The 15,865-nt window shown below is 50.6% G+C and overlaps 1 protein-coding gene across 1 annotated transcript in view; it reads left to right on the top strand.

Annotated features, from left to right (window-relative positions):
- Nucleotides 1-6,796: 6,796 nt before the first annotated feature.
- Chadl (chondroadherin like) overlaps nt 6,797-15,865 on the top strand; it is a 12,258-nt gene continuing 3,189 nt past the window's right edge. The window contains exons 1-5 of the mRNA XM_028789964.1: nt 6,797-6,849; nt 8,111-8,285; nt 8,873-10,564; nt 10,979-11,145; nt 12,706-12,904. Coding sequence (XP_028645797.1) covers nt 6,842-6,849; nt 8,111-8,285; nt 8,873-10,564; nt 10,979-11,145; nt 12,706-12,892 — 2,229 coding nt within the window. The 5' untranslated portion in view covers nt 6,797-6,841 and the 3' untranslated portion in view covers nt 12,893-12,904. The remainder of the gene's footprint in view (nt 6,850-8,110; nt 8,286-8,872; nt 10,565-10,978; nt 11,146-12,705; nt 12,905-15,865) is intronic.

The following is a 15,865-nucleotide window of genomic DNA, read 5'->3' as shown; positions in this document are numbered from 1 at the left end:
GCACCACCACCACCACCCACCTACAATAAAGATTCTTTACTGATCTGTGTGTCAGACATTTGTATTGTTAAGCAGCAGTACAAGGTACCATACTGATTCTATCTTCTGCCCTCTGGGATAATATACATGCTGGTAAAATGCTAATACAATTAATTTTTATTTATAAAAATTATTTATGTGGATTGGTGGTTTTGCCTGCATGTATGTATGTGTGAGGATGTCGGGTCCCCTAGAATTGGAGGTTACAGGCATTTGAGCTGCCATGTGGGTTCTGGGGTAACCAGGTCCTTTGCTCTTCCATCCCAGCCACAGCTCCAGCCCCCTAAAACAAATTTTTGTTTGTTTTTTGTTGTTGTTTTTGTTTATTTGTTTTTTTGAGACAGTGTTTCTCTGTAGCCCTGGTTGTCCTGGAACTCAGTATGTAGACCAGGCTGGCTTCGAACTCAAATCCGCCTGCCTCTGCCTCCAAAGTGCTGGGATTAAAGGCGTGTGCCACCACTGCCTGGCTAAACAAATTTATTTAAAAAAAAAAAAACAAAAAAAAATTAGCAAGAAGGCTCCATGGGTAAAGGTGTTTGCCTGAACCTGATATCCTGAATTTAATCTTGAGGACTCATGATAGAAAGAAAACCAAGTCCCCAAAGTTGTCTTCTGGCCTCTACGTACACCGTGATGCCTTTGTACCCACCAATAAAGTATGAAAAATACATTAGCAGTTTATACACACATACAATAAGGGGCTGGGAGGATGACTGCAGATAAGGACCTTTATCTCTAGGCCCAGCAACCAGACTTCAGTCCCGAGGCCCGTGTAGTGGGAGAAGAGCACTTCTGTACATTGTGTTCTGATCTCCACAAGTAGACTGGCTGTGCACACCCCTGTACACACCCAATAAACATTTGAAATTAGAAGATGAGCCAGGCGCTGGTGATGCAGGGGCAGGCAGTTTGGGCCAGCCTGGTCTAAAGAGCAAGTTGTTTCAGGACAGCAAGACCTACATAGGAAAACCCTGTCTAGGAGAAAAACAAGCCTGGAAGGGAGCAAAAATCTCATTCAGTTAGAGTGTCTGCCTAACATGTATGAAGCCTGGGCATAAACTGCCATGTTGCCACATGCTTATAGTTTCAATATTTTAGCAGAGGCATAAGGATCAGAATTTAAAGAGTTCTCTCAAGGCCAGCCTGGTCTACAGAGTGAGTTCCAGGACAGCCAGGACTACACAGAGAAGTGTTGTCTCCAAAAACCAAAAAAAAAAAAAAAAAGACTTCTCTCAGTTGCATATTGAGTTCAAGGCAAGCCTGGGCTACACACGATCCTATCTCAAAAAACTCAAAAATAAAAGCTGAAAGGATCATACAGTATGACCAAAGTAAGGTTTTTCACTGAGATGCAGGATAGTTCAAAGTATTCTAATACTTTAATGCTTTGAAGCTGAAGCAGAAAAATGGAGACCTGAAGCCCGGGATGGAGTGTTGGCTCAGTGGTTACCATTTACTGTTCTTGCAAAGGATTTGGTCCATTTCTGGGCATCCACATGGCAGTTCATAACTCTAGTCCTAGGGCACTGAATCCCTCTGACCTTTGCAGGGACCAGGCACACACATGTTGTACAGGCACACATGCACACACAAAAAAACATTCATACACTTAATAAAAAGTACATAAATCTAGCCAGGCAGAGGCAGGCAGATTTCTGAGTTTGAGACCAGCCTGGTCTACAAAGTGAGTTCCAGGACAGCCAGTGCTATACAGAGAGACCCTGTCTCGAAAAACAAAAATAAAATTAAAAAAAAAAAACACATAAATTTAAAGAAGAAAAACTGGTACCAAGCTACATAGTGCCTCAAGCACACATAGAAGGCAGGAAGATTACCTAAGTTCAAGGCCAGCCTGGCTTACCTAGTTTATCTCCAGGCTAGCCAGGGCTACTTTTAAAACTCAAAAACAAAAGGGCTGAAAGGTGACTCAGTGGTTAAGTGTGTATGCTGCTCTTGCAGAGGACTGGAGTTCAGTTCCCAGCAGCCATGCATAGTAGCTCCAGAAGATCCAATACCTGGCCTCTGAGGGAACTGGCATTCCATTCATGGATATATAGTACACAGGCACACCTACTTTCGAATAAAAAGGTAATAGGCTGCATATTAAGAATATAGGAGGGGGCTGGAGAGATGGCTCAGGGGTTAAGAGCACTTGACTGTTCTTTCAGAGGTCCTGAGTTCAATTCCCAGCAACCACATGGTGGCTCACAATCATCTGTAATGAGATCTGGTGCCCTCTTCTGGTGTGTCTGGAGAGAACTACAATGTACTCACATACAATAAATAAATCTTAAAATATATATATATATTCCAGGCGGTGGTGGCGCACGCCTTTAATCCCAGCACTTGGGAGGCAGAGGCAGATGGATTTCTGAGTTCGAGGCCAGCCTGGTCTACAGAGTGAGTTCCAGGACAGCTAGTGCTACACAGAGAAACCCTGTCTCGAAAAACCAAAACCAAAAAAAAAAAAAAAAGGAATATAGGAGGCCAGGCAGTGGTGGTGCACACCTTTAATCTCAGCACTTGGGAGGCAGAGGCAGGTGGATATCTGAGTTCAAGGCCAGCCTGGTCTACAGAGTGAGTTAGGACAGCCAGGACTACACAGAGAAACTAGGTCTTGAAAACTGTAAAAAAAAAAAAAAGAGGGTAAAAAAACAAATGCAATTTGGGCTGGAAAAACAACTAAATGGTTAACAGCAACACTGATTATCCTTGCAGAGGACCCAAGTTCAGTTCCCACCACCCTTGTGGCCCATTCAGTGTGGGGTCTTCAGAGTAACAATCTACAGGAAGCCAGAAGGCAGTTTGCTTCAACACAACTAAGTAGCCGCTGTTGAGTCAAACTTCTTCAGAGTCTGCCCCTTGGTAATTTGTTTTAGGCATACATAATGACAACATAATGTGGTGAAAACTTTCCTGTAGCACTCATATGTACAATAAAACATACACAAACCTCGAGGAACAAAGTAATCTAAATAAAGATCAGACCGTATGGAAACACTTTGTAAAGTACATGCGACACCTTCAAAGGATTGGTTCTAGAGACAGAACAAGCTCATGGGGTCCAGTGGAGGGTCCTACATGGTCTTGGCCACAGATAAGTGTAAAGGTCATCAGACTAGTAACCAGCTTTCTGGGTGGACAAAAGGTTATGCATCCCCTTCCTTTGAAGGAACAACCCAAGAGTATTTAATATTCTAGGTTCTCCTAATGCTGACCTATGAAACATCTGTGCCTCCTACAGCTCAAAACCTAAAAAACAATGAAAACAAACAAAAACATGATTTGGGGCTAAAGCAATGGCTCAGAAGCTAAGAATGTATGCTGCTCTTACAGAGAGTGTAGGTTCAGAACCCACCTAGGGACTCTCAATAGCCTTTACATCCACTTTCAGGGAGTTCAACACACTCTTCTGACCTCCATGGGTTCGTGAATGCACACAGTCCACATATACTCAAGCTAGGAAAAGAATAAAATTACCTCATTGTTGTAAAAGCCATAGAAGGCCCACAGCTCACAGCCTAGTGGAGAAAAACTGAATGGCTGGGTGTGGTGATCCTCATGGTTGGGAAGCCAGGCAGGAAGATTGCCGCCTGAGTTTTAGAACAGCCCAGGATGCAGCGTTCAGAGTCAGATTTCATCTAGGGGGAAAAAAAGGTAAACTTTACACGCCTTTAATCCCAGCACTTGGGAGGCAGAGGCAGGCGGATTTCTGAGTCCGAGAGTTTGAAGCTAGCCTGGTCTACAGAGTGAGTTCCAGGACAGCCAGGGCTACACAGAGAAACCCTGTCTCCAAAACAAAACAAAACAAAACAAAACAAAAAAAACAAGTGGTAAATACCTTTAATCCTCACACTTTGGGAGGCAGATCTCTGGGAGTTCAAGGCCAGCCTGGTCTACAGAGTGAATCCAGGACAGCCAGGGCTACACAAAGAAGAAACCCTTTCTCAAAAACTAAAAGTGTACACTGTTCTGTTCCTAGCACTCACGTCAAGCAGCTCACAACTACCTGTGACTCTAGCTCCGGAGAATCCAATGGCCTCTTCTGAACTCCTTGGGTACCTACACTCATGTATATACCCACGCACACAATTTTGTTTGAAATAGGGTTTCTCTGTGTAGCTCTGGCTGTCCTGGAACTCACTCTGTAGACTAGGCTGGCCTTGATCTCGGAGATCCTCCTGCCTTTGCCTCTGCCTCCTGCATACTGTGTAAAGATGTGTGCCACCACTGCCTGGCTAGAGCCCTGAAATGTCAAGCCTGCTTGTGTGATAGAGATTCCATCTGAGAAGAAAGAAGAATGGAATGGCACTCACTGTTTAGACCAGAGAGCACACATCTTTAAGCTCTTGTGATGAATGGTAGGGTTGCCCTTCATCAACAGCCTACTAGCTTATACCCCATAGAAATGAAAACAACACAAATGAACACTGTGCACTAGTTTTTTAGAACTATTCTCAGTGTAGAATCAAGTGGTGGAAGCAAGCCAGTGTCTCATCCACCAGAGGAATAAGTTGAACGTTTTAAAGCATGCCCTTACAAGGAAGTAATCTGCCATAAAAACAATGGAACTTCTGTTGTATATAAAACCTAGGTGGAAGGAAATGAGTAAACCAAGCTCATTTATGTGTACTGTTCCTGTGGTATAGTCATCCTCACATTGGATATTTTGTAGCAATAAGAAAAGTTTGATTTGCCGGGCAGTGGTGGCCCAGGCCTTTAATCCCAGCACTTGGGAGGCAGAGGCAGGCGGATTTCTGAGTTCGAGAGTTCGAGGCCAGCCTGGTCTACAGAGTGAGTTCCAGGACAGCCAGAGGTACACAGAGAAACCCTGTCTCGAGAAACCAAAAAAAAAAAAAAAGGATTTGGTTTTTTACATCCTCACCCCTCACCTTGAGATAGGCATATACCTTTTATCCCAGTAGTTGTAAGTAAAAGGAAGAAGATCTTGTGTTCTGGGTCATCCCTAGTTACAGTGTATTTAAGACTATCCTGGGCTATTTAAGACTGTCCTGGGCTATGTGAGACATTCTTAAAATACAACCAAGCAGAGCCAGTGAGAGGGCTCAGTGGATGGAAGTACTTTCTACCAAGCCTAAAAACCTGAGTTAGATCCTAGAGTTCATGTGGAGGAGGAAACCGACTCCTGCAAGTTGTCCTTTGACCTTCACACTCGCTGTTGCATTTGCATGTGCAAATAGATGTAATTTTAAAACTACAACTGGGCTGTTCTGGATGACTTGAGTTTGATTGCCAACACTTGTAAGTTGTCCACAACCATCTGAGAGTCCAGTTCTAGAGGATCCATCACCCTCTTCTGGCCTCTGTGTTCATTGCAAGCACGTAGTACAGATGTACATGCAGACAAAACACCCATAAACATAAGGGAAAAAATTAAAAATACAACTCTGAAGCTGGACAGTGGTGGTGCATACCTTTAATCCCAGCTCTCGGTAGGTAAAGGTGGGAGGATGTCTGAATTGGAGGCCAGCCAGGGCTACACAGAGAAACCCTGTCTTGGAAGAACAAACAAAAACAACTGAGCTGGACAGTGGTTCGCTTTAATCCCGCAAGTCACTTGGGAGGCAGACTTAGGCAGATCTCCGAGTTTGAGGACAGTCTGGTCTACAGAGTTCCAGGACATCCAGGGCTACACAGAGAAACACTGTATAAAAAATATTAAAACAAACCGGGCGGTGCGGTGGTGGCACATGCCTTTAATCCCAGCACTCTGTAGGCAGAGGCAGGCGGATTTCTGAGTTCGAGGCCAGCCTGGTCTACAGAGTGAGTTCCAGGACAGCCAGGGCTACACAGAGAAACCCTGTCTTGAAAAACCAAAAAAAAAAAAATATATCTAAGACAGGACTAGACATGTGGCTCATTATTCATTAGTCACTGGCTGCTCTTGTAGAGGACCTGGGTTCAAATCCCCCACATGGAGGTTGAGGAATAATATCTGTGCTTCTATCTACTTTGGAGGCTCTGGTGCCCTCTTCTGGCCTCTATGAGTACCAGTCATGCTACAATGCCCTGTAGGTAAGTAGGCCAGTCACATATAAAGTAAACAAACAAAAAACCTAAAAAATTTAAAATATCTCAGGTAAACCGGTAAGTCAATAAGTCTGGTACTTTTTTTAATCCTTCTGGCTCAGTCTCCTGAGGTGTACACCACCACCTGGTTTATGCCTTAGATTTGTTTATAGAATGAAACACCATAGAATCCATTAGAAAGTGGGTATGACTCTAGGCATCAATTTGGATACCCTCAATAATATGTTAAAGTGAGATGGAAAATAGTTGCAAGATACATGTGTGCAGTAGCTTCAGTGTGTGCGAGTACATAAGCTCCCAGAAAGGAAGGAGTTAAGAGTTCCAGGTTCCTACCTTAACTCCTGCAGCAACCTAGTGAGCTAATTTTTACCCTTCAGTTGCTAAATAGTTCCTAGGGTCCCACAGAGTCTGCAGGAGCCCAGTGATGCTGACCTACCCGAAGGCTCCTCCAGACACCCCCCATCTACATCGCCACCCATGCTCACCCTCCAGTCCAAGGACTCGGCCTGGGCCATGTTGTTAAGGCTGTGCTGCATAGGCAGTCTGTAACTCCAGCCGCTTCCACCCCCTGCCCACAGCCTGGGGAAGCCCCAGGCTCTGCTGGGCTGCTTACAATGCTTCCCATTCAGCTCTGTCCTGGCTGCCAAGCCCATGGGCAAAGGGGGGGAGTACTGCTGGTGACCAGGCGAGGACTGTCCCTGGTCTTTCCCTTCTGCGGGGCCTCCAGACAGGGCTGGCCGTTCCAGTCGGCATGGAGAGGTGAGTTTTGGGGCTCTGGGGACACAAGGGAGCCATCAATGAACTAGACGGTTAGATGATCACTTATCTGTTCGTGCTCTGAGAGGCCAACTGCAGAACCACGGGATCTTCCTGTACCTGAGGTTCCCCAGAGGTGGCCCCTAAACCAGCTCCAGAGGTTCCTGTGCACTTCTGTGAGGTAGTCTTTTGGAGCCTTATGAGGGGATCCAAGTGAGCCCTCTATGCCCTGAACCTTTTTCTCTTCAGGTATCAGCCTAATAGGCGCCCCTTCCTACCCTGACCCTCAAGCCAGAGTCTAGAGAAGGCCACCAGCACTGAGAAAGGGGTGAATTCTGGGACTAAAAGGAGACAAAGCCAGACAGTTACAATCCTGGGAGCAACTATGGGGAGGTTCATGAGGTGGTGTTCCAGTTCCACATCAGGGAGGGCAGCTCAGAATTTACCTGTGACCCAAGCATAGAGCAGGAGGAGCCAAGTGAATTTGCTGCTGCTGGGCCTGTACAGTGGTACCACTCGAGGCATGTGATGGAGAAACTATACATTCTTCTTGAGGTACCAGGAATTGGGACTAACGGGGACAGCTAGACACTGGGGGGGGGGGGGTCTGTTAGGGGTATCAGGATCCTATCTATATTCTGGAAAATTCCCTTTGGCTGTTAGGTGGAGCACAGGGGAGGCCAGGAGAGCTGTGGAGGCAATGATCACCCCTAAGAAGAGATGGGCAGTGTTGTGTGAGGTGGATGGATGGACGGGTGGGTGGGTGCATCAATAAATAGACAAGTGAGATCTAGCTTGCCCCACTGTAGTACATAACCTGGGCTCTCAGTTCCTCTGTCGAAGGTCAATCAGCCGTGTGGACTCAGGTAACAAGAGGACAGAGGGGAGCAGGCACAGAGGCCTGAGCTGCCTGCTTACCATGACAGCGTTTCTCAGGCCCTTCAACATCTGGACCTCCCAGTCCACCCTAAAGCCTGGGCTAGGTCTGGGCCTTCCCTCCTGCTGCCAAAGTGTCTTAAATCCAGAGTCACCGGGCAGAGTCGGAGCTCTAAACTGTCTGCATCTTAGTCCTCTCCCCCATAAACCAGGGCTGATAACAGAAGCCCCCTCCCCACGGCCCCATATGAGCTGAGGGTAGAGCCAAAGCATGGCACTTTCCTGTGCCCAGAGCATGAAGGCCTGGAGGAGTTCTGTCCTGTATCGGGGGTTCAGTGCCCACTAGCATTGATGGCCCCATGGACAGCAGCTCTCCCCCATCTCCCAGGCTTCAGAGCTCCACCTGGGTCTTCATGCTGCTGCTGCTTATGGTGTTGATCCTGAGTCCAGCTTGGCACGTATCTGCCCAGCGATGCCCACAGACCTGTGTCTGTGACAACTCCAGACGCCATGTTACCTGCCGGCACCAGAACCTCACCGAAGTGCCAAACGCCATCCCTGAGGTCAGGAGAGGGAAAATCCTTACATGGGTTGGCAGTGTGGGAAGAAGGGCAGGGTGGCAGGAGCCGGGGCTACACCAATGGTTGTACCATTGTCTTGCTGGTTCCTGCTTCTTGAGCCTGGGTATCTACGTCTAAATGGGAAGAAAAATAACCAATACGGGCCAAATCCAATGATACACACCTTTAACACCAGGACTCAGGAGGCAGAGGCAGGCAGATCTCTTTGAGTTTAAGACCAGCCTGATCTACAGAGTGAGTTCCAGGACAGCTAGAACCATGTTTAAAACAACCAATAGCAACAACAACAAAACTAAACAAGACAATAACAGTATGATTTATTTAAGATCCTTGTGCGGCTGAGATACCTATGTGACCAATAAATAATAATGTATTTGTGACAGGTCCTGGGGTGAACTTGGGGTGTGTCTGGATAAGATGTTCTTTTTGCCCTGTGGTGTTATGAATTAATGGGAAAGTAAGCCAAGAGCAGCAAAGGAAAAGCTCACAGTGAAGGCTGCTCAGTGGCTAAAGAGAATCAGAGAGGTGAGGGAGAGAGGCCCATTCTCCTTTCCTGCTCCTGTCCCCAGCTCACCCAGAGGCTGGACCTCCAGGGCAATATGCTGAAGGTCATCCCTGCAGCTGCCTTCCAGGCCCTGCCTTACCTCACACATCTGGATCTGCAGCACTGTCAGGTGGAGCTGGTGGCCGAGGGGGCATTCCGTGGCCTGGGCCGCCTGCTCCTTCTCAACCTGGCTTCCAACCGCCTGAGCACACTGCCCCAGGAGGCACTGGACGGACTGGGCTCACTGAGGCGCTTGGAGCTGGAGGGGAACATGTTGGAGGAGCTGCGGCCCGGGACCTTCGGCGCCCTGGGCTCGTTGGCCACTCTCAATTTGGCCCACAATGCCTTGGTCTACCTGCCCGCCATGGCTTTCCAGGGGCTGATGCGCACTCGCTGGCTGCAACTGTCTCACAACGCACTCAGCGTGCTGGCCCCCGAGGCTCTGGCCGGCCTGCCGGCGCTGCGCCGCCTCAGCCTGCACCACAATGAGCTGCAGGCTCTGCCCGGGGCCGCCCTGTCCCAGGCCCGCAGCCTGGCGCGTCTGGAGCTAGGCCACAACCCGCTCACCTACACGGGAGAGGAGGATGGCCTGGCGCTGCCCGGCCTGCGGGAGCTCGCCCTGGACCACGGGTCCCTGCAGGCCCTAGGCCCCCGGGCCTTCGCCCACTGCCCGCGCCTGCACACCCTCGACCTCCGCGGGAACCAGCTCACCACTCTGCCCCCGCTGCAGGTCCCGGGTCAGCTGCGCCGGCTGCGGCTGCAGGGCAACCCACTGTGGTGCGCCTGCCATGCGCGGCCCCTGCTCGAGTGGCTGGTGCGCGCTCGAGTGCGCTCCGACGGCGCGTGCCGGGGACCGCGGCGACTGCGAGGCGAGGCCCTGGATACGCTGCGGCCTTCAGACCTGCGCTGCCCGGGAGACGCGGCGGAGGACGAGGACGAAGACCGGCAGGCCGGTCCTCGCGCCCCTCCTCGCTCCCCGCACGAAGAGGCCGCGTGGGCCACGCCCTGCCCTCCCGCCTGCGTGTGCGTCGCGGAGACTCGGCACAGCGCTTGCGACGGCCGGGGCCTCCAGGCCGTGCCCCGCGGCTTCCCCAACGACTCCCAGCTCCTGGACCTGAGGCGCAACCACTTCCCCTCGGTGCCCCGCGCGGCCTTCCCGGGCCTGCGCCACCTGGTGTCGTTGCACCTGCAGCACTGCGGCATCGCGGAGCTGGAGCCGGGCGCCTTGGCGGGCCTGGACCGCCTGGTCTATCTCTACCTCTCCGACAACCAGCTCTCGGGCCTGAGCGCTGCAGCCCTCGAAGGGGCCCCCCACCTGGGCTACCTGTACCTGGAGCACAACCGCTTCCTGAGGATCCCAGGGGCGGCTCTGCGTGCCCTACCCAGCCTCTTCTCCCTACACCTTCAGGACAACGCGGTGGACCGCCTGGCGCCCGGGGATCTGGCAGGAGCGCGGGCTTTGCGCTGCCTTTACCTGGGTGGAAATCACATCACCCAGGTTTCACCTGGGGCGCTAGGTCCAGCCCGGGAGCTGGAGAAGCTGCACCTTGACAGGAACCAGCTGCGAGAGGTGCCTACTGGAGCCTTGGAGGGGCTGCCTGCACTCAAGGAGCTGCAGCTCTCGGGGAACCCATTCAGGGCTCTGCAAGATGGGGCCTTTCAGCCTGTGGGGCGGTCGCTGCAGCAGCTCTTCCTGAACAGCAGTGACCTGGAGCAGGTGGGTGCTGCCTGATGTGCAGGCAGGAAGCACACATCCATAGGAGGCATTCCTTCGGCAAGCATTTTAGGCAGGGCATGAGAACACTAAGAAACCAGACGTTCCCCTCAGCCCTTAAGGAGTTCAGGTGCAGCTAGAGGCCTGGAAGAACTTGAGTCTGAGCAGTTAGTTACCTGCTGTTGAGAGTCCCTAAGAGTCTTGGCCATTATAAGGATGGGATTCAGGCCTAACTGAAAGAACCTGGGCATTGAGTGACTTGGAATAAGACCAACCTGGGTTCTAACCTCAGTACCCCTCCAGTGTAGACCACCTTGGGCTTTCCATCTCTCTACTGGAGGGAGGATGAAGCTCCCCGCTGATCTGGCACTGCCCACCTGGCAGGGGCTCACAACAGGACTCGGCACTTCCTTGCAGATTTCTCCCAGGGCCTTCTCAGGCCTCGGAAAAGGGCTGCGGAGCTTGTACCTGCAGAAGAACCAACTTCAGTCCCTGCCCGCCCCGATGTGGCTCAGCGGGCTGGAGCTCATCGACCTGAGCGGTAATCCTTTCCACTGTGACTGCCAGCTGCTCCCGCTGCACAGGTACACCCATGTCAGGACTCCCACCAGAGCTGGACCAGCTGCTGCCAGTCAAGTCCAGCTATCTCCCCAGGGGGGACTGTGGCTCTGCACCACTAGTCTTAGGATGTTTAGCTTACAGGTTATATATAGTTCAGCAAGGAAAGCCAGGATAGGGGCTCCAAGCAGGAACTGCCCCGTCGTGGAGATGAGGGAGGAACACTGCTTACCGGTGTGCTCTCCTTGCTTTTCTATACAACCCAGGACCATCTCCCTAGGTCAGCACTGCCTACAATGAGCTGGACCCTCCCACGTCCATTATTAATCAAGATAACGTCCCATAGACATGCCTGGCACAGGTACCACAAAACTAAGGTTTAATTCCTTCATAAATCAGGATGACACTGTCCTTGCTTGGAGTGCTGGGACCTGAGAGACACACATGCACATTTGGCAGTTACATAAAAATGCCAGTGAGAAGCTGGGCATGGCCACCATGCCCCATAATCCCAGCACTTGGGAAGTAGAAGTAGGACTCAGGAGTATGGAGTCAGCCTGGACGATATGAGACCCTGCCTCAAAACACAAAAGCAACCGGGTGGTGGTGGCGCACACCTTTAATCCCAGCACTTGGGAGGCAGAGGCAGGCGGATTTCTGAGTTCGAGAGTTCGAGGCCAGCCTGGTCTACAGAGTGAGTTCCAGGACAGCCAGGACTATACAGAGAAACCCTGTCTCGAAAAAACCAACCAACCAACCAACCAAACAAACAAACAAAAAAAAACAAAACAAAAAAAACCACCCCACACACACAAAAGCAAAGGCTGGGGACGAGGCTCAGAGTGCTTGCCTTGTATGCACGAAGCTCTGGATTCAGTTTCAAGTGCTTCATAAATACAGCTGTGGTGGCGCACATCTGTAACACAGCACTCGGGAGGTAAAGATTAGAAGCTCAGAAGTTGAGGTTGGTCTGAGCTACATGAGACCCTGTTTTTTTTTTTTTGTTTTGTTTTGTTTTGTTTTGTTTTTGTTTTTTTGAGACAGGGTTTCTCTGTGTAGTCCTGGCTGTTCTGGCACTCACTCTGTAGACCAGGCTGGCCTCGAACTCAGAAATCCGCCTGTCTCTGCCTCCCAAGTGCTGGGATTAAAGGCGTGCGCCACCACCGCCTGGCTGAGACCCTGTTTTTGTTGTTCTAATAGAACGAGAATCTGTGGTCAAGCAAGCCCAAGCTCTAGTCAGGCTCTGAGGTCTTACCACGTGAGTCCCACAGCCTCCCTTTGGTCATCTGTGGAAGGGATGAGGAGCAATCCAGCCCACACTGACGTGGCTGCTGGAGAATCAGTGTCAGCAGACATAAACAGATGACACAGTGCCTGGTACACAATGAACACTGCCCCGTTCTCATCTCCTTCTTATGCAGAAGGGATCAGAGGTGTAAAGTGACATGGAGGTGAGCTGCCCAGCCAGAGCTCAGTAGACTTCCTCTTGTCCACTGCTCCAAGTTCTTGGTCCCTACTCATCCTCCCCAGGAACTCTCTCACCCATTTTCATCCATACTGGGCTCCCCATCTCTCTCTCTCCTCAGGTGGCTCACTGGGTTGAACCTGCGGGTGGGTGCCACCTGTGCCACCCCTCCCAGTGTCCGTGGCCAGAAGGTGAAGGTTGCAGCTACAATCTTTGAAGCCTGCCCAGGCTGGACTGCCAGGAAGGCCAAGAGGACGCCAACCTCCAGGGTCAGTGCCAGGAGAACTCCCACCCACAGACGACACTGAGGAACAGATAAGGTGAGCCCTTGGGCAGGAGGTCTGGGTCCCAAAGCTGCTGGGAAGCTGAGCCCTGACTTTTTCCTGAGATAGGCAATGACCCATGGCCACCTTGCATGGTGCAGTCGTGTCCCTTCCCCTCACCCCTTAAGGAGGCAACTATGTGGACGCCACAACTTACACCCTATTTCTGTTTTTACTGCATCTGTGTGGACCCCACCCTTTCCCATCCTGACCTCATAGACCTGGCTCTTCTCAGGGAGGAGAGTGGAAGTTCAGGTGTATTGGCTCTGCCTCCCAACCACCTGTCAGTCACAGGTTGAGATGTCACTTGATGTGATATTCAGGTCCTGATCCAGCTTCAACTCAGTTGTAGCAATGTGCCTTGATGTATTTATGAAGGCTGAGCAGGCTGCTGCTGGTTGAGCCCCGGATGCAGGAGGCCAGGATGCAGACACCTAAGACCAAGTGTGGAGTCCAAAGGGAGAAGACCAGATCATAGAGAAGATGAGGGAAGAGAAAGGTGCTGGGAAGGTGGGGAGGAGGCTGGGCCCCTCCCCCAACCCTGGGTTTGAAGACTTGAGGCAACCGACTAGTGTTTGTATTAGTTCCCCGAGGTTGCCATGAGACTGGACCATGAACTGGGTACAGCAGCAATGACTGTGTGAGGTTGGAAATCAAAGCGCTGATTTTCGATTGGAGCCTGGAATGAAAGGATTCCATCTTGCGGCTTCTGGCCCGTGGTGGCCTGTACCATTTTCTAGCCTGCCTCCTTCAGTGTGGTACTCTCCATCTCTTCATGCTGGCTTCCATCCGTGTGTCAGTCTGTATACTTCTCTCCCTTTCTCCTTCAGTGTGGTACTCTCCATCTCTTCATGCTGGCTTCCATCCGTGTGTCAGTCTGTACACTTCTCTCCCTTTTCATAAGGATGGCAGCTCAGCCTATAATGACCTTTTAATTTATCATTTCAATTTAATGTAAGACCCCAATTCTAAGAGGTCAGATTCTGAGTTACTGGGAGTTCAATCATCTAGGGAAACACAATTTCGGCCACCAACTGTTCCTGTAGAGGCAGGGTAGAGTAGGGAAGGAATTCCTCACCATGGATCTGGGGTACAACACTTGCCACACAGCATGAGGGCCTGAGCCCCCATCAGAGCCAGGCACACAGCAGGAGCATCTATAATCCCAGTGCTCCCACAGGGAGATGGGAGGCTGAGACAGGAGATTCCCAGAAGCTCATGTGCCAGCCAGCCTGGGCTCACAGCAAACAGACACCCCAGGGCTGGGATGTTCTCAGTGCAAGTACTGTTACTGAGAACACAAGTTTGATGCCCATCTCCCGTGTAGGGGTGGCTCACAAATGCTTGTCATCCCAGCTCAAGGGCACTGCCAACAGCTTTGGCTTCTGCCAGCATTCACAGGAGAGGCAGGGCTGTGTGAGACAGGTGAGGTGGTGGTGAAGGCAGGCAGAGACATTTTTAAGGTAGAAGGCAGGAACTGGCACCCGTGGTTATTCTTTGATGCCCACACATGCATGTTCACACACATGGATTCATGCATGTGCATGCACAAAGGAGAAGCAGGATCTCAAGCTACAGGATACAAATCCTCCTTTGGCCCAGGTGGCAGTGGCGAATGCCTTTAATCCTAGCCCTCGTAGCAGAGGCAGGCAGAGATCTCTGAGTTCAAGGCCAGTCTGGTCTACAGAGTGAGTTCCAGGACAGCCAAGGCTGCACAGAGAAAGCCTTCTTGAATTATATAATTGATACTCAGTGGTATCACCCTCCTCCAGACTTGCTCTAGTCAATAGTTACAGCGGAGAACCCAGTGCCAGCACTAGAAATGAATGAAACAGATGGTGAGAAACCATTGTAACCCTTGTACTTGGGAGGCAGGATAAATTCAAGGTCACCCTGGGCTATATGAGAATATCTCCATAAACCACCTAAGAGGTCCCCTCTCTCTTCTTGATGCCACCACCTCCCTCTTTTTAAAATTTTATTAACTTTGGTGTTCTGCCTCCATTTATGTCTGTGATGGTTTCAAATCCCCTGGAACTGGAATTACAGACAGCTATGAACTACCATGTAGATGCTGGGATTTGAACCCGGATCCTTTGGAAGAGCAGCAAGTGCTCTTAATCACTGTGCCATCTCCCTAGCCCCCTCACTCTTCATAATTACATATACTTTTTACATTTGTATGTATGTGTGCAGGTGCATGTGTCATGGGGTGTGTGAGAAGGTCTGAGGACAGCCCAAGGGAGCCATTTTCTCCATCTCCTATGAGGGTGCCAGGGATCAAGCTCAGGCCCTCAGCTTTGTGCCAAGTGCCTACTTTAGCTGACCCACTAAACCGTCCTGCCATCCCACACCCTCCATACCCCTTCCAAGTGCGTGCTGGCTGGAGCCGGGCTCTTCAGAGCTCACAGTCACGAGTCCAGGCCCTTATCCACATGCCCGTGGGGCTGACAGAGGATGGCACTTCAGGAATGTTTCCTAGCACCAGTGCCTGGAGGACGGCCAGGCCACACCTGCTGTGCTCCTGCACTCTGGATGAAGCCCATCAAGCCTGGTATGGTCCATGAAAGGAGTGTCCCAGCAATGGTGGTGACTTTGCAGATCAACCCAGGCTCAACCGCATTGCTGTCACTTATCCTGTGCATTTAAGCAACCAATTTATATCCTCAGCCTCCTTTTTCACATTTGTGAATGAAGCCGAGATCCGAAATGAATTAGCCGGCTGGAGAGATGGCTCAGAGGTTAAGAGCACTGACCACTCTTCCAAAGGCCCTGAGTTCAATTTCCAGCAACCACATGGAGGCTCACAACTGTCTGTAATGGGATCTGATGCCCTCTTCTGGTGTGTCTGAAGACAGCAAGAGTACTCATATAAATAAATCTAAAAAAAAAAAAAAAATTATCATCTCAATGTGTAGCCCAGCTTCTAGCATGGAAGGTTTGTTGAGACTGGGTCTG

Source organism: Grammomys surdaster, unplaced genomic scaffold (genome assembly GCF_004785775.1).
Source record: "Grammomys surdaster isolate TR1022 unplaced genomic scaffold, NIH_TR_1.0 125852, whole genome shotgun sequence".
Classification (NCBI taxonomy): Eukaryota; Metazoa; Chordata; class Mammalia; order Rodentia; family Muridae; genus Grammomys; species Grammomys surdaster.
This window is presented reverse-complemented; position numbering and strand designations above follow the sequence as displayed.